This window comes from Mastacembelus armatus, chromosome 5, assembly GCF_900324485.2.
Source record: "Mastacembelus armatus chromosome 5, fMasArm1.2, whole genome shotgun sequence".
NCBI lineage: Eukaryota > Metazoa > Chordata > Actinopteri > Synbranchiformes > Mastacembelidae > Mastacembelus > Mastacembelus armatus.
Genome location: NC_046637.1, coordinates 11,272,254 through 11,290,227, shown reverse-complemented (window position 1 = coordinate 11,290,227; position 17,974 = coordinate 11,272,254). Strand labels below are relative to the sequence as shown.

The window sequence follows — 17,974 nt, the reverse complement described above, 5'->3', positions numbered from 1 at the left end:
TCACTGCTATATCAAGTAATTGTATTTGAGCTTTAAAACTGTAAAACGTTTTTTCTTTTTTTTTTCAAATGTTCACAGCCTGCAGATACATGTGGATTAATTCACCTACTAACAATGTGTTTTGAAAATGTTTTTATATTGTTTTCAAAAGAACGCATACATACGTACACACCCTATTAAAAGCAAAAATCATGAATATTTTTCCTTCTTAGTTTTAACATAGCCAGTGACGTTTAGGCTGTCAGGGTGAAACAAACAATAATAATAAGCAGACTGACAAGTGGCGTTGAATGTCAGTCCCTGTTGTGTTTTTTTTCCTGTAATTATCAAGTAACTACAGATAAATGTGTTTTTTTTAGGTTGGGCATTCAGTTTTGTCCTTGGTCTGTGAAAAACAATTGAGCAGTTTGTCTAAAACATAAACCAGACTAAAACATATATATTTTTAAAAGCATGAGCTGTAGATATCGAAAAAGTATCTCCTCATTTCCTCACAATCCAGACAGTAATGATAAAGCTGGAAATAGAAAAACTGTCGGTACTTGTGGGAGTCTGTTCTTCCAGCCTGCTGAGCCTGAGAGAATTGAGTGGCAGTTTGGAGCAGCGGTGGCTACCAGATAAGACAACATTGTCCATGGCACTCGTACATCTATCAAGGTCACCCGATCCTCTAGTTGGTTCTGTGTTAAGGTGAGTTTACTCATTATGAACACTTCAGCTGCTGCCGAGTTGGGATATAAAGTTATAATCTGACCCACTGAGTCAAACAGGTTTTTTTCTCTAATGTTATTTTACTCTTTCTGTGATTACAACCGCCCAAGGATCTGACCTTGACTTTGCTTGCCTTTGTTCTACTTAGCTGTCCTACACCACCACCTGCTGGTCTTACTGATAATATTTTCTTTCTAGAAAAGTCTCAACATTAAAATGATGGATCAGTGGTGTTTATTAGAAAGGTAAAATCCTTACATATCAATACAATGATCAAAATGTCCCTTTACAAGAGGTCTTCACATAGTAAAAGCAGCAATATAAAACCAGGCCAATACTACAAGTGTCCTGTATTCAAAATCTTACTTAGGTATAAGTTGATATAAGTTTTACCAACAATGCTCAAAAAAGTATTTCAGTTGATAAGTCAACGCATGACATTCCTCTTATTAACGTCCTATAATTCATGCAATCTTAATACAATTAACTGTTAAAGGCCCCTTATAGATATGTTTTATGACCTATTGAAATACTTTAATACTAATGCTGTATAATAATTCTGACTGATCTGTTTTATCTACAAAAACATTTGGTTAACTAGATATAAATGTTGATTTCAAACCCTTCTCCCCCACCGTAATCTGTGAATATACCAATATTCTTAACTGGAAAGGAAATTAAAATTACTGCATGCACTCTTACACTACACTACACTGACACTGGCCTTAGATGACCTTCTTTAAGGCTGTTACCCACTTAGTGATTTTGAGCAGTTCTTACCATCCCACCCCGAGTAACATCTGCACCGAAACTCAGACTTCAGGAATGTTACCTCATTTGCCTTCATCTGTCCTAATACTTTGTAATTCCTCCAACCATTTGGCATCTTTTCAAACACCACCTTCCAGATAGCAGGGTTCAGGTGGAGGTAGGCCCTCGAGTTTGGGTTCCTCCTCTGACATCTTCCGTGAGAGGAACACAGGGTCCGGCTGCAGAGAGCAGCTGCTGATGTTATATTCACCAGGTATGGACCCAGGATGTTGTCAATGTAGGATCTGACAGCATTACAAGCAGTCTGAAAGTAGAAGAGAAACAGGATATGACAAACTAGAGATGATTGAAAAAAAAAAAAAACAAAAAACAAAAACACCAATAAAAGTTTTTTTGCAGCTTTACATAATGCCTGAAGTCATCATTTTAAAAGATTAAAGATGTCGGCAACATTATGGATTCAAGTTATGAAAACGGCTGATGTGTAATACTGGGGTATGGGCTGAAGTGTAATACCGGTCATTACTCAGACTGATGACAACAGCTGATACCAGCTGAAAAAATACTCACTTCCCAGCTGGTGAGATGGGACGTGACTTTGATCCCAGCAAGTGAATGAGACACACTGAGACCAAACTAATCATCAAAATTATACTGTAAGTCTCACTCACATTGTACACATCTGGTGTTATTGCATGTTTTTCTTACCATCCTTATGAATGACCAAAAACAACAGTTAATTGATTGAGTCAAATATAAATGATTCCTCTACAGGAATCTACAGATTGACCAAAACTGAAATGTTCCTTCACGACAATGAACATGTAGCTACACTGGGTACAGATCAGCATGACTTTCAATTAAAAGCCATCAAACTTTCCCCACATGGCACGTTTTTCAGCTTCTTTCTTTAATTAGGCTAGAATCTGAATTAACTTATTTTTTTGTTACATAGTAGCTTATAAATCACCTTAGATACTAAGTAAACAAAACCATCAACTTTACAAAATACTCACTTCCCAGCTGGTGAGATGGGATGTGAACATCTTGATGGATGAATTAATTTTAATGACTATAAACATAAAACACTCAACATTAACCCACTAAAGGTCAGATCTCCATTTCTTAAAACCAAATAGCAAATTCTGTACTAAACATCAACACATATTCAAATATTATATTATATTATATATTGTATTATATTTTCCATCTCTTGCTAGGCATTTATGGCATTATCTTAGGAATCATAATTTATAATAAAGTATTACAGATAACACCAACTCATTTGTAAGTGAATCTGCAGGTGACATCCTATGTTTAAGTAAAGTAAAAAGTGGAATTCAGAAGTCCTTGTCAGTCAACTGTTCAATGTGAGCATGGTACAGTTATACAAAGGATGGATAAGCAGTTGAACAAGTCAGGTGACTGTACCCGAGATTTGGAGAAAGTGCTGTCACCCCACAGCACCACCCCTGCAGATCCTAAGGCAGCACTTTCGCCAATGGTGTAGACCAGATGCTCCTGCAGAAGGGTAAGAAAAATGGGGTAAGCAGAGGATACAATAAAAAAAAGTTAAGATCTCAGAAAGTTCAAATAGTTGCTACTTGCCTGGGAAAGGAACTCTAATGTGTAGGTGTAGACAATGCGAGCGTAGGGGTACACAGGCCGTACTGGTGGGGCCACCAGAGCCCCTACTCTCATGGCCTCCAGGATGCGGTGGCGAGTGTACTGCAACACTTCACTGCTGAGGCTTCGCAGGTCAAGGCTAAGGTAGATGTTTGGATACAGAGCAGATGAGATCTTCCACAGCCAGAACAGCTTGTTGTTCCTCTTTATCTCAACACCTGGACAATCCCCTGTGTAGTTTATTGTTTTAGAATTGTAGTAATTGTAGCAGCTGGGGAAACCGTAGTAGCCCCACAACCCATTTGGTCTTTCCTGCTCTCCCAGTCTCAGAGTTTCCTCCATGAATTTTCTCCCTGCTTCTTCAAACTGCACCTGGGCTTCAACGTCTACCTGTGCAGGGGTCCAGTGCGGATGCTTTGCCCTCACCAGTGCTCTTGACCCCTCCCAGTACATGTGCTTAGTATCCCAGTTTCTATCCCACAGAGGTCTCCAACTCTCCCAGTCCACCACAGCCAGTCCATGGAAATTTCTATCAGGAATATAAGTCTTGATATTTGCAGAGGCGACTCTTAGGTGATCATTAAGACTGGAGTTCTGTGGAACTCCACCATTAATAGCTACTCCTTGATTGGAATATCTAGGATACAGACCAAGCTTGTCTTCATAAAAGATGGTTATGTTTTCACCCGTAAAGGTTTGGTTTTGGTTCTGGACAATGTTGAACACCCCCAAGTCGAGGTCCACACCATATTGGGTAAGGCAGTTGGCAGTGGGGGCATTCCATACAGTGAGGAAAGGCACCTGGGAAAAAGATGACGTTTCCACCTGTAGCCCTGAAATAAGGGTGATCAGACTAAAAAGTAGAAGAACCTCAGAATGAAAGGAAGTCATCCCTGCAAAGAAAAGGAAACTATTATTGTGAAAACTATTATGTAAATTTAAGCAGATAGTTTACTAATTAACTTAAAACAGCACATTTTTAAGTAGTCTACAAGATTCTCAAAAATCAAAATTCCTTTTTTTTTTTTTTTTTTTAAGAGTTGGGTTACTTTCTTTGTTCATTCTACATGATTTTTTACATCATGAGACATAATGTAATAATACATTTTAGAATATGGAAGGAGCAGAACGTTTTTAGATAAAACCGCAAACACATACTTACCTACAAAGATACATGGATTTTGGTTTGTACTTTCTGTCCCGGGCATGAAGTCAACAGTCTCATGATCAAAGACACACATGCGCAAAACAAAGGGTAAGAACAAACACAGATGTGTGCTCGGGCGTTCCAACAACCAATCAGAAGTGCGCACTGGGAACGCTTACAACCAATCGGTGACTCAAAAATCACTTCATGCAGAAAACGGATTTAAAGTCACAGGCGAGTTAAAAGCAGTTTTCGGCTTTCCGGCCATCCTCAATGAAGTCTTCATCATGTCGCAGTAAAAAAAATCCAAAAAATAACGAAGATTAATTTTCTAAACAGTTAAGTGAAGAGATATGACATGGAAATGTCATACAGCTTAACTCTGGCTAACTAATGGCTGTCAGAAAAAGGCAATAATGATATATCTCTCTCTGTCTCTTAAAAGTAGTAAAAATAACTATTGGCTTAACAAAACCCTACAATTACATGGGGAAGGGGCATGAGGCTACAGTCTGCTAAATGTGTCCATTCCTGAGAACAAGCTGGCTTTCCTTTCCTTTCCTGCCAGTGCTGACAGGTTTTTGCCCTGAAGCTTAATTTTGGTGTAGACTAGAAACAGCAAATCCATACCTGTATTACCACAAAACCTATTTCAAAACTTCAGCTTTAATTCTAAAAATATGATTTCCTCAACAAAGAAGTTTATTTACTTTAAAGAAAGTTCAAACTAAAAAAAAAAAAAAATACAGCATAAAGACACAGGCAATAATGTCAGTAAAACTGTAAAAGAGTGTTAGAATATCTGCTTTTTATTTTGTTTGTGCGAAGTTTGTGCTTTCAAAATTAAATAGGTGTTGAATGATGACACTTTTCTCAGAATCAGGATCAGAAAATAAAAAACTGAAAAAAAGAAAGACAGGAGGTTAAAATGTAAACAAAAACTAGTAAACATGTTTTGGACATAAAAATAAGACAAACACCTAAAAATAAATAAAAATAAATACTCTAGTTTCTTATAACATCATCAAATACTAGAGAGAGGTCATGCTGAAAAATGATCAGGGACTTGTGCTAATACCAGATATAAGTGCATCAAATCCACCACACAGCAACTGACATACAGTACAGTGACTCATTCCCCACATTTCCCACAAAAATAAAGAAAATAAACACATCCTCTCTATGAAATGATGGAATTTGACAACTTGAGAAACAGTGACTGAGGAAACTGACAGCCAAATGTAACCAAGTTCATTTCCCACAAGCCCTTCATTGCTTAAAAGAAAGATTAAAGGTTATAAACAAATATAACTCTGCAATTTCCACAGTTTCTTATAACATTTCATAATATTTCATCCATAGTATACAGCAATTAAAGAAGTAAATATCACTTCTCATTCCCCAAAGAAAATTTCTGCTCATATTATTATCACTATATTCTGACTATAAAATGTAGCTATGTCAAATGCATTTATGCTGCCCTAACAAGGAGCAGAGAGATAATCAGGAAGGTCACACACTGCAGTGCTGACGGTGTGATTTGGGTTGCTATTCCATTTCTGCAATCCTCTCCCTCATAGCCACTGAAGCACTGGCATTTAAAGTCTGTTTGAAAACTTCTCTTCTCTGCTTCCCCAAGCTCACCAGTGACTGTCAGCTTGCCGCCCTGACTGATGATAGAGTGGGTGAGGGGGTTTAGGTGCAAGTAAACACCACTGTCTGGATTTTTGCGTAGACAGCGGCCGTGAGATCCGCACAAGGTCTGGCTGCATAACTCTGCTGCTGTGGAAACGTTGAGGAGGTATGCACTCAGCGGACCCCGCAGATACTGATTAATGTCAGAGCAGGATTCCTGGAGGAAAAAAAAAAAGTATATACATATATATATATATATATGTATATTCATATTCATTCACAGGTGTGGAGTTCATAAACCAGACCAACTTTCTGTATAATATTAAGCTCTCATTTAAAGAAACTTCCATTTATTTTGATTATGTCAGAAGAAACTGTAAAAACTGCTAGCAAACACTCTATTGATAAAAGAACTAATTTTAGACATGAACGCGTTGATATTTAGTGTATGATGTGCTGGTTAATCCAAACAATTATATCATACTACTTTTGCAGAATGTAGTCTTCATGAATGTGGAATGACGACATGTATAAGCATTGAATGTCATTTTCCATTGCATGTTTGGCGAGTTCCTGTACGTCAGGGTTGGGTAAATTTCGTAGTTCGAGGGCCACTGCCCTGCTTGATTTTCAGCCATCCCTGCCCTACCTACGGATCAAGTATGTTCACGTCAATCAAAAACTGAAAGATACCATATTAGATGAGGGTGGAGTGGGGGAAGACAAAGTGAATTGATATTTTCCAGTTTCTGATCAGAAGAACACATGAAATCTGCATATTTTTCTTATTATCCAATTAAATGACTAAAGGTGACAATTGATTGAGTCAAATATAAATAATTCCTCTGTGCTACAGACTGACCACAACTTAAATGTTCCTTCATTACAATTAACATGTACTGTACTTTTTTATGTTCAGGTCTGCTACTGAAATTAAGTCCACAACAAACTAATTTTTACCTGTGGTTTTACCAGTTTGCTAAAAACTCCAGTACCCTGCTGTTTTAGAAAACTAAAACTGTTTTAAAAAAATAAAACAATATGGAATATTTGTGATCAGTGTTTAATGGTGCTGAATGAAATACTCTTTATAATTTCTAGTTTTGAGAACACACACAGCTATCTTTCTTTCACTACTGTAGCATCTAAATTGATTTTTATTTTGTTATGAAATTTCAATCAGTAAGATAGCTTATATATGATACTAAGTAAACAAAATCTTTTTTTTTTTACAATTTTTACAAAATACTCTTGATGAATTCCTTTTAATGACATAAACACAAAACGCTCAACATGAATCCACCAAAGGTCAGATCTCCATTTTTTTAAAACCAAATAGTAAATTCTCTACTCAACCTCAAAACATTTTAAACACACAGTATATTCAAATATTTTCCATCTCTTGGTAGGCACTTATTGTATTATCTTAGGATTTATTATTTATTATGAAGTATTGCAGATAACACCAACTCATTTCTAAGTCCATATGCAGGTGACCTCAGGTGACATCCTATGTTTAAGTAAAGATCATGTTGTTTACAAACATAACATATATTTTTTTTTCATTCCTTTAACAGCAATCTCACAGTAGGGTTCAGTAGCAAAATATATGGTGTGCATGACAGTATTACAACCAAAAAGTGGAATTCAGAAGACCTTGTCAGTCAACTGTTCAATGTGAGCATGGTACAGTCATACAAAGGATGGAGAAGCAGTTGAACAAGTCAAGTGACTGTACCTGAGATTTGGAGAAAGTGCTGTCGCCCCACAGCACCACCCCTGCGGAACCTAAAGCAGCACTTTCGCCAATGGTGTAGACCAGATGCTCCTGCAGGAGAAAAACTGGGTAAACAGAGGATACAAAAAAAAAAGAAGATCTCAGAAAGTTCAAATAGTTGCTACTTGCCTGGGAAAGGAACTCTAATGTGTAGGTGTAGGCAATGCGAGCGTAGGGGTACACAGGCCGTACTGGTGGGGCCACCAGAGCCCTTACTCTCATGGCCTCCAGGATGCGGTGGCGAGTGTACTGCGGCACTTCATTGCCGAGGTCTTGCAGGTCAGGGCTAAGGTAGATGTTTGGATACAGAGCAGATGAGATGTTCCACAGCCAGAATAGCTCATTGTTCCTCTGTATCTCAACAGCAGGACACTCCCCTGTGTAGTTTTCGCTTTCGGAACTGTAGTAATTGTAGCAGCTGGGGTAATCGTAGTAGCCCCACAACCCATTTGGTCTTTCCTTCTTCCCCAGTTTCAGAGTTTCCTCCATGAATTTTGTCCCTGCTTCTTCAAACTGCACCTGGGCTTCAACGTCTACCTGTGCAGGGCTCCAGTCCGGATGCTTTGCACTCACCAGTGCTCTTGACGCTTCCGAGTACACTTGCTTAGTATCCCAGTTTCTATCCCACAGAGGTCTCCAACTCTCCCAGTCCACCACAGCCAGTCCATGGAAATTACTGCTAGGAATATAAGTCCTGATATTTGCAGAGGCGACTCTTAGGTGATCATTAAGACTGGAGTTCTGTGGAACTCCACCATTAATAGCTACTCCTTGATTGGAATATCTAGGATACAGACCAAGCTTGTCTTCATAAAAGATGGTTATGTTTTCACCTGTAAAGGTTTGGTTTTGATTGTGAACAATGTTGAACATTTTCAAGTCGAGGTCCACACCATATTGGGTAAGGCAGTTGGCAGTAGGGGCATTCCATACAATAATGAAAGGCATCTGGGAAAAAGATGACGTTTCCACATGCAGCCCTGAAGTAAGGCTGATCAGACTAAGAAGCAGAAGAACCTCAGAATGAAAGGAAGTCATCCCTGCAAAAAGGACAGCACTTTTAATACCACAGAACTTTTTAAGTAGTCTACATGAGTCTTAAAGATCAAAATTCAAATCCTAGGTTTGTTTTCACTTTTATTTATATTCAAGAACCAACAATTTCAGCTTTTGATGAGTTGGGTTACTTTCTTTGTTAATCCCTTAGTCCCTTAATCACTTAGTGTCAGTGACCTCAACATCTGTAAAAACTTGCATACATACAATATAAAAGAGTGCAATATTTCCAGATTTTATGTTTTAAATATGTGAATTTCCTCGCTGTGGCACAAATAAAGGTTCTTCTCATCTTATCTTATGATTTTTCACTCATTCTCTACCTTGGTTGCATTGGTTTGTTGAATGGCAGTTTATAACAAATTTAAACATGGCATTAATTAAGTATAACCTTACGTTATATTATTTATACATTTGTTTCTATTAGAATGATGTTTAAGGTACCCAAAAAAAGGGTTAAAACATGCTCACTTGAATATCTGCAGTTTAAAACACAAACTCAGTGAGTTAAGTGCTATCTTAATTGAAACAAATACATATAATGTTTGTTACAGAGACTCACTTGGATGAAAATTGTTCCTTTGTCTAAAAATTGTAAAGAAACACTAATTGGGCAAAATAGCAGACCCATAAGCATCTTACCAAGCTTGAGTAAACTGTTGGAAGCGGTTGTATTTAAACAGATTCAACATTATTTTGCTGTGAACTGTATTCACTCGAATATCCAGCATGCATATAAAGAAGGCAACTCTACAAGTACAGCACTAGCAAGTCTTATTGATGACTGGTGTAGCCAAATTGATAGGAAATTAATTGGTGGGTGTTGTGCTTCTAGACTTTAGTGCAGCCTTTGATATTGTTGATCATAAGTTTCTACTTATGAAACTAGTAGTTACTTTACTAACAACACTTTACTGTGTTATGTTTAGTGGTACCCTTTCAAACACTGTAACAGTTCCATGCAGAATTCCACAAGGCAGCTGCCTGGGACCTCTGCTTTACAGTATTTTTGTAAATGTTAGGCCCTATGTATTAAATACAGCATACGCAGATAATACAATTATATACATTTCAGCAGCTAGCTTGGATCACGATAAGTTAATAGAGCAGAAACTAATGTCTGTTTCTGAATGGGTGATGGAGAACAGGTTAAAACTAAAAGTTTCAAACACGAAATTATATGGTGCTAGGTCTAAACATTCTGTTAGAGAAAACTCAAAAGTTACATATCTTTTTACATAGCCAACCAGTAAAACTAATTAAACTGTTGGCTGTCACTATAGATGAAACAACGTCATGGACCACACATATAAATAAGGTTGTGACTAAAATGAGTAGAGGCATCAATAATTAGATATAATGTCCCATTCATTTCTGCAGAAACATGGAAATTTATACTACAGTCTTAATACAGTCTTTAGTCTTATGTCACCTCGACTCTTGTCCAGTTGTTTGGTCTGGTGCTTTCAAAAGTAAGCTTGATGAAGTTCAGACAGCTCAAAACAAGACATAATTTTAATACAAGATGAGCCTCTAATCTTGTCTTTATGCTACCTCTGCCCAGAACTAATCCACTTAGAAAAACAGGTATGTACAGAGCCACCTCATACTGGAACATGATGCCTCCAACGATGACTCTAATCAGAAAACATGTCAGTTTCAAAAACAATCTTAAGCAGTCAAAAGTCCATAATGGAATTATATTTAATAATTGATTTAGCTGATTCTAGGAAAAATAAGCAGACTGTTAGACTGTTTCTGTTTTGTTTTTTTAAATGGACTCCAGCAAGAATAGTCTTTACTGTGGTAAAGACTAATGTGAATCCTTAAATAAACAAATAAACAAATGTGGCATATTGGAATAATACATTGTAAAACGGAGAAGGAGCTAAATGTTTTTAGATAAAATTACACTTACTTACCTACAAAGGTACTTAGGTCTTGTTTTGTACTTTATGTCCTGGGCATGCAGCTAGCTGTCTCACACTCAAAGACACACATGCATGTAAACAAGGAAAGAACAAAATAGAAGTGTGCTCAGGGGCGTTCCAACAACCAGTGAGAAGCATGGACAAGATTTCCAGAAACCAATCAGAAGTGTGCACTGAGAATTCTTACATCCACGCATAAAAATCACTTCATGCAGCAAACAGATTTAAAGTCACAAGCAAGTTAAAAGTACTTTCCAGCTTCCTGTCAATTCTCAATGCAGTTTTCATTGTCACAGTAAAAAATCCTTAAAATAATGATTAATTTACTGAGAATTGACATAGAAATGCCATACATTTTACTTCTAAATGGCTGTGTCCTCATGCCATATGCCAAAATGACCTCTGATAACTCCAAATTCAAATGCATACTTTCTCCAACTCTTAAAAGTAGTAAAGAATAACCCTTGGCTTAACAAAATCCTACAATTACATGGGGAAGGGGCATGAGGGTGCAGTCTGCTAAATGTGTCCCTCTCTGAGAACTAGCTGGTTTACTATGGCGTTATTAGTGAAACAGTATTTCATGAGCACACCCTCAAATTGTCATAACCACCCCTCATGTTATGTTGTGCACAAAAATGTCAATTGAGCACAGAGAGCGGTCGAGAGAAATCCACTTTGACAACTTTCAAAGGGAGACAGAAAAACACATCTGAAAAGGAAAATAACTCAGTTTGAGCGTGTTCTTATGATAAACATGCACACAGCTCTTCTTTCTAGGTGCACAAATTTCTCATTGGCGCTCGCGAACTGTTAAAAATGTGCAGGTCCATATTTTCCGCCCTGTGTTTTTGCACTCTCTAGTTTTGACATAGCTGTAACACCATAGATTTCCTTTCCTTTCCTTTCCTTTCATTTCCTATCAGTGCTGACAAGTTTTTGCCCTGAAGCTTCATTTTTTTGTTGACTACAAACAGCAAATCCATACCTGTATTATTACAAAACCTATTTCAAAACTTCAGCTTTAATGCTAAAAATATGATATACTCGGCTGTCTCCTTCAAATTACTGTGTTCCATACAAAATCAAAATTACACAAAACACTCAATGTTAAAGTTTATTTACTTTAACGAAAAGGTCAAATTTTTAAAAAAAAATACAGCATAAAGACACAGGCAATAATGTCAGTAAAATTGTAATAGTGTCAGAAAATGTGCTATTTATTTTGTTTGTGCAATGTCTGTGCTTTTCAAAGTGAAATAACTGTTGAATGATGACACTTTAAAAAAAAAAAAGAAGTAATGTAGTTTTGAAAAGAGGAAACTAGTAGTCATGTTTTGGACATAAAAACAAGAAAATCATGTAAAACACCTAAAAATGCACTCAAATAAATAGTAATACTGTAATTTATAACATCATCAAATGCTAGAGAGAGGTCATGTTGAAAAATGATCAGGGACTTTGAATACCAGATATAAGTGCATCAAATCCACCACAGCAACTGACATACAGTACAGTGACTCATTCACAACATTTCCCACAAAAATAAAGAAAATAAACACATCCTCTCTATGAAATGATGGAATCTGACAACTTGAAAAACAGTGACTGAGGAAACTTATAGCAAAATGTAAACAAGGTCATTTCCCAAAAGCCCTCCATTGTTTAAAGATAGATTAAAAGTTATAAACAAATATAACTCTGCAATTTCCACAGTGTTTCTTTTAACATTTCATAATAATATTTCATCCATAATTTACAGCAATTAAAGAAGAAAATGACACTTCTCACTCCCCAAAGAAAATTTCTGCTCATATTCTCCTATATTCTGACTATAAAATGTAGCTATGTCAATTGTATTTATGCTGCCCTAACAAGGAGCAGAGAGATAATCATTAAAGTCACACACCGCAGTGCTGACGGTGTGATTTGGGTTGCCAGTCCTTTTCGGAATTGAGGGTCCATCTGATCACAACCCTCTCCCTCATAGCCACTGAAGCACTGGCACTGAAACGCAGTTTGAAAACTCACCTTCTCTGCTTCCCCAAGCTCACCAGTGACTGTTTGCTTACCGTCCTGACTGATGATAGAGTGGGTGAGGGGGTTTAGGTGCAAGTAAACATTACTGTCTGGATTTCTGCGCAGACAGCGGCCGTGAGATCCGCATAAGGTCTGGCTGCATAACTCTGCTGCTGTGGAAACATTGAGGAGGTATGCACTCAGCGGACCCCGCAGATACTGATCAAGGTCAGAGCAGGTTTTCTGGAGGGAAAAAAAAAACCCCATTAACTCACTGTGTTATATTTAGACATTCACAGGTGTGGAGTTCATAAAAACCACAACAACTTTCTGTGAAATATTAAGCTCTCATTTAAAGAAACTTCCATTTCTTCCTACTATGTCAGAAGAAACTATAAAAATATAGAGGCTATGTCTGCTAGCAAACACTCTATTACACTTAAACTTAATTCCCTTATTAGTCCCACAATGGGGAAATTCCATTACCACCCAAGTGCACACACACGGTAGTGAACACACAAACACACCGTGCACACACACCCAGAGCAGCATTCATAAATTAATTCATTTTTGACACAAGAAACTTGCTGACATTTAGTGTATGATCCAAACAACTATATTATGAGGATAATAATAATAATCTTTTTACTTTTGCAAAATGTAGTCTTGATGAAAGTGGAATAAAGAGATGTATAAAGTAATTGGAAAATAATTTTCCATTACATGTTTGGTTATTCACAGTAGGTCAGGGTTGGGTAACTTATGTTCTTCAAAAGGCACAGCCCTGCTTGTTTTTCAACCAACCCTGCCCTACCTTCATATCCAGTATTTTCAGTCAATAAGAAACTGGAAGATACCATCTTTGACAGGGGTGGAGTGGAGGAAGACAAAGCGAATTGGTATTTTCCAGCTTTAGATCACCTGAACATACCAATTTCAGGTAATCAGCAGTGGGTAGGGCAGGGATAGTTGCCCAATCCTGCTGTAGATGATATTCCAGTTAATGTTCTTCTTATTGGCTTCAAAATAACACACATTTTAACATATAGCACAGACGATGCTAATTCAGACAAAGGCAAATAAAGTCTTGCAAAATATGCATTGAAAACACCATGCTGGTACTTTACAACTGGGAATAGACACTGTTTGTGGCTGACTTTAAGCTTTCGGATTAACTGCCAGGGATGCATAATGACCTACCAGCCTAGATGTGACTTTAAAAAAAAAAACAAAAAAAAACACACACACACTTAAAACAAATATCCCCTGTGTATCTAAAAAATGTTTATGTGAATGTGAACTAAAGCCCTCAGGGATAACTGTTTACTATCTCTACTGACAAGAGCAGTGTGTCAGTACTTACCAGATGAAATGGTTTATGGTAAAATGTGTCACCTGTATCTGAGTGATTATTGGTTTCTTTCATAATTAGTGTATGGATGCTTACTTTGGTGCTTGCATAAGCTGCGTCTCCCCACAGGATGATTCCTGCTGCTCCCAAAGCCACGCTCTCCCCGATGGTGTAGACGAGGTCAGTCTGTAAAACATGATACAGCATATACAGCATATTAACACCATCACATTTAATTTTCACATTTTAATTTTTACATTTCTAACAGTACAGGTCAAACAAAAGAAAATATAATGTTAAGTATCAGGATAGCAAGGTCAAATTTTCAGTGGGTCATAAGTTATTGTATATAAAGTACAATATCAGCTCTTATCTGTTCACTCACCCATAAGGAAATAGTCTATAGGGTGTTAGTGAGATTTTCAACTTAACCAACACCCATCCTGCCCCATCCACACAAACGAGAGGTACGGGGGAGTCTGTCTGCTACCAGAACAGGAAAGGACTGTGAATGCCGATAAGCAGGGAGCTAGAGCACTGCGCAGCATACACAGATCAGAGAGGAAGACAGAGAGGAAGACTGAGTGGTAGTGTTGAATGTTAAAGCACAGTTTTAATTCTGGAATGAAAAAAAGCTCAAGATTTTTAGTATCATACATGACAGACAGCATAAGGGGACATGTTAGTCATTTTAAAGTTCATAAGAATCTTAAAAACACAAAAGAAGGTGAAAAGGAAGAGAAGACAGTTTCACCACTGGCATTGTTTCTAGTTAGAGCTTCACCTCTGTCAGCTGTTCCAGAGATTTGGAATAGGTTGGCTGGGTGTACACAAACACAGGACGTGCCAACCCATCACCTGATGAAGCCAAACGCATCCCCTCCTTCACCCGGTTCCGGACAAACTGACGTCCAGAGGCTGAAGAGCGCAACACAGTGGCCATGTAAATAGAAGGAAATAGGGCTGTGCTCTCAGTCCACAACCAGTTGAGGTCTTCGTTGCGGGCCATCTCCACATCAGGACAGCGACCTGTGTAGTTCTCAAGAGTGCGTCTGTAGTCATGGTTGTAGCAGTCAGGGAACAGGTAGAATCCCCACAGCTGGTTGGGCCTCAGGTTCTTGGCTTGCCTCAATGTCTCCAGCATGAATTTCCTGGCAGACATCTCAAAATCCTTCTGGGCCACTTTTGAAATGTGCTCTGGAGACCATCCATTGTTCTTCTGGCGCACCGATTCATAAGAATATCTGCGATAAACATCTTTGGTGTGCCAATTCCGTATCCAAAGTGGGCGCCACTCCTCCCAGTCAATAACTGCTAAACCCTTGGCCCCTGGTTCACGTATATACTTCTGCACATCATTTGGCATCTTCGCCAGGTGCGCTACGAAACTGGCACACTGGGGCAGCCCCCCATTCACTGGCGTTTCATCTTGGTCATAGTAAGGGTACAAACCCAAGCGATCCTTATAGAAGATGGTGAGGTTCTGTCTAACAAAGGCCTCATTGGGTGAGGCCACAATCTGGAACTGGTCCAGCTGGAAGCGAATGCCATGCCGTGGGCCACAGTCCTCGGTGGGGGCATTCCAAGCAAGGAGCAAAGGCTTTTTGGAATACAGCGGCCATATCGTGGGTTTAAGTTCCAGTGCATCAAAGCGGTCCCACAGCAGAATGGTCAGCAGCAGTACTTTCCAGTCACACAAAGTCCAGTACAACATGTCTTCAGATGTGGATTGACAGAAAGGACCGTCACTCTCTGTTCTACACATCAAAGGAAATAGAAATTTAGCCTTTTACCCCTTGTATAACAAGCTACAATTACCATATTATTATTTCATAAAGTTATTTTGTTGGTAAATTTTCAGTTTTTAGAACTTACGGTAATGTAAGTTACTGTAAATTCGAGTATGTTGCAATCACAAACCAGGAGGCTGCATAGATTAATGGTGATGAAGAAAATTCTAGTTTCAGATGTCTAATACATCTGTCAAAGCCTATTTTATCTGTCTTCAGATGTGAACAGACAGAAAGAACTGTTCTACCATTCCCAGTACTTTAATTCACATCATTATCAGGAGAGGTGGAAGAAATTCTTACATAAAAGTGGCAAAACCACAGTGCAGAAATACAATACAAATAAAAGTCCTGCATGCAAAACTTAAGTAAAGATACAGAAGTGTTACGATCAAATACACCCAAAGTACCAAACAAAGAAGTACTTATTATGCAGAATGACCTATTTCTGCAAGATATTTATTAAATTACTGGAATATAATGAACTGTGTATATCACTTCAAAGTTGTAGCTTGTGAAAGTACTGCAGCTTTATCCATGATAACACATCATAATTTAGTAGATTGTAATGTTTTGTATTAATAACCTGAAACTGCAAAGTAACTGAAAAGTAGTGGTGTAAAAAGTACAATCTTTCTCTGAAATCTTGTTGAGCAGAGGGAAAGGCTTTACACTGGTGGTTATCAGTAACGTCAGAGCTGAAATGACATTTAGAGTTTGTTGTATTGTTGAGTTTGTAGACAAACAATGCTACAAACACAGTTTATATTAATGGCAAAACAAATCTAGTTAGTTTCTCTCTTGATTTACAAAAAGCAACTTCTCATGTAGTTTTATGTGGAGACTTTAATGCTTTAGACTTCAATACTCCAACCCGACAATTAAACTAACTTTTTGACTGTTTTTTTAGCAATGATTGAGGGAAAACGTCATGTAAAAACAGTACATTCACCTTAGTCTCACTGCAGCAGGGCGAACTTACCTTTATTGGCAGGCCAAGTAAACATTCCCAAATTCCTGAAGCATGCTACTTCATGTCGCGTTTCTGTGCTGCTTCAAAACAAAGTGGAAAAACTTCAAATGAGCATTGTTGCTGGAGTGAGAAAATGACGAAACGCAGATTTTACAATGACATGCACAGTTCTACGTACATATACAGTATAAATTGATTATAAACTTCTGCTCTCAGGACTTCGTGCGGTAAAGTTAAGAAAAATGAACTGACCCCCTGCGATGTTGTCAGTTGCTACTCACCCACCCCGCGTGCCAAACCACTTTCAGGATGTTCCATTCAGATCGGGAAAAGGGGGGAGGAGTGCAGAAAGCAACCGGACATCCCAAAACCTCCATCTGCGTTGCTAATCTGTTACGGCGACGTGTTTCTTTACTATAAATATACCCAGAACTCCAGGTCTCAATTAAGTGACCCTTGGCTATGATTTTGTTAGTTAAAAAAAATAAAAACTCCCTTTGTCTCGGCACAGTGGTGAATGAATCATTCCAACAAGTTTGCCACCACCGCTGTGAAACAGATACACTGTAACCAGCAATACCCAGATTCGCAGAAGGTCAGAGAGCCATTGTGGCACCTCCCTGAAACAAGATCATACCCACAAATGAGCACTGATGACTGATGACCTTTCCACATTAAAATCACATACGATTTAAAAATAATCTGGCATGTTAAGAACTATATTTTGCTGTGACAGCATGTTTCCAGAGAGGTAGTTTGTTCATTAAAACTCCTGCTTCTTTACAACATTAAATTGATATGAAGTATATTCTGTGTAATATAGAGTTGAAACGTCCTCATTTGTAAATTAGACTAATTGACCCTATAAATTGCAGACGAAAACACACACAAATACATTTTAACATGAAATAACCCAGAGTTGTAACTCCCGTGTTTTGTTTTTTTTTTCATGTAATGTTATTTGTACACAAACGAGCTGATTCAAATAAAAAGAATATTTAAAATGTAGGTGAGAGATCTTTAAACTTGTTTCCCAAAGGAGCAGGAACTTAAGTATGTCTATTTTGTAAAAGTTTATTCCACAAAATGTCATTAGGGATACTGCACTTGTACTGCATTCACTGTGTAGTACTGTAATTTATCATGTATTGTTAGAATTGTTACAGCAAAAAGGACTGCAAAACTGT

The 17,974-nt window shown here is 37.9% G+C and overlaps 3 protein-coding genes across 9 annotated transcripts; all 3 read right to left on the bottom strand.

Annotated features, from left to right (window-relative positions):
* Positions 1 to 928: 928 nt before the first annotated feature.
* On the bottom strand, positions 929 to 4,461 carry hyal1 (hyaluronidase 1). Its single transcript, XM_026308047.2, has 4 exons — positions 4,271 to 4,461; positions 3,091 to 4,001; positions 2,914 to 3,003; positions 929 to 1,786 (listed from the first exon to the last, which is right to left on the bottom strand). The coding sequence occupies exons 1-4, from the start codon at positions 4,347 to 4,349 to the stop codon at positions 1,460 to 1,462; spliced, it is 1,407 nt and encodes a 468-aa protein (XP_026163832.1). The 5' UTR covers positions 4,350 to 4,461; the 3' UTR covers positions 929 to 1,459.
* Positions 4,462 to 5,174: 713 nt separating this feature from the next.
* Positions 5,175 to 11,608, bottom strand: LOC113130224 (hyaluronidase-4-like). The gene is made up of 4 exons (XM_026306665.2): positions 10,646 to 11,608; positions 7,797 to 8,707; positions 7,629 to 7,718; positions 5,175 to 6,107 (listed from the first exon to the last, which is right to left on the bottom strand). The coding sequence occupies exons 2-4, from the start codon at positions 8,703 to 8,705 to the stop codon at positions 5,727 to 5,729; spliced, it is 1,380 nt and encodes a 459-aa protein (XP_026162450.1). The 5' UTR covers positions 8,706 to 8,707; positions 10,646 to 11,608; the 3' UTR covers positions 5,175 to 5,726.
* A 149-nt stretch (positions 11,609 to 11,757) lies between these two features.
* hyal2a (hyaluronidase 2a) lies at positions 11,758 to 17,350 on the bottom strand. Of its 7 annotated transcripts, none has more exons than XM_026306661.2 (5): positions 17,040 to 17,350; positions 16,797 to 16,864; positions 14,809 to 15,781; positions 14,121 to 14,210; positions 11,758 to 12,916 (listed from the first exon to the last, which is right to left on the bottom strand). In XM_026306661.2, exons 3-5 carry the CDS (start codon positions 15,736 to 15,738, stop codon positions 12,515 to 12,517), a joined length of 1,422 nt encoding a protein of 473 aa, XP_026162446.1. In that variant the 5' UTR covers positions 15,739 to 15,781; positions 16,797 to 16,864; positions 17,040 to 17,350; the 3' UTR covers positions 11,758 to 12,514. The 7 variants fall into 7 exon arrangements, with proteins under 7 accessions (XP_026162446.1, XP_026162449.1, XP_026162447.1 ...); XM_026306664.2 differs by having other exon boundaries at positions 16,797 to 16,867; positions 17,069 to 17,350; XM_026306662.2 differs by having other exon boundaries at positions 17,069 to 17,350.
* Between the last annotated feature and the right edge of the window lie 624 nt (positions 17,351 to 17,974).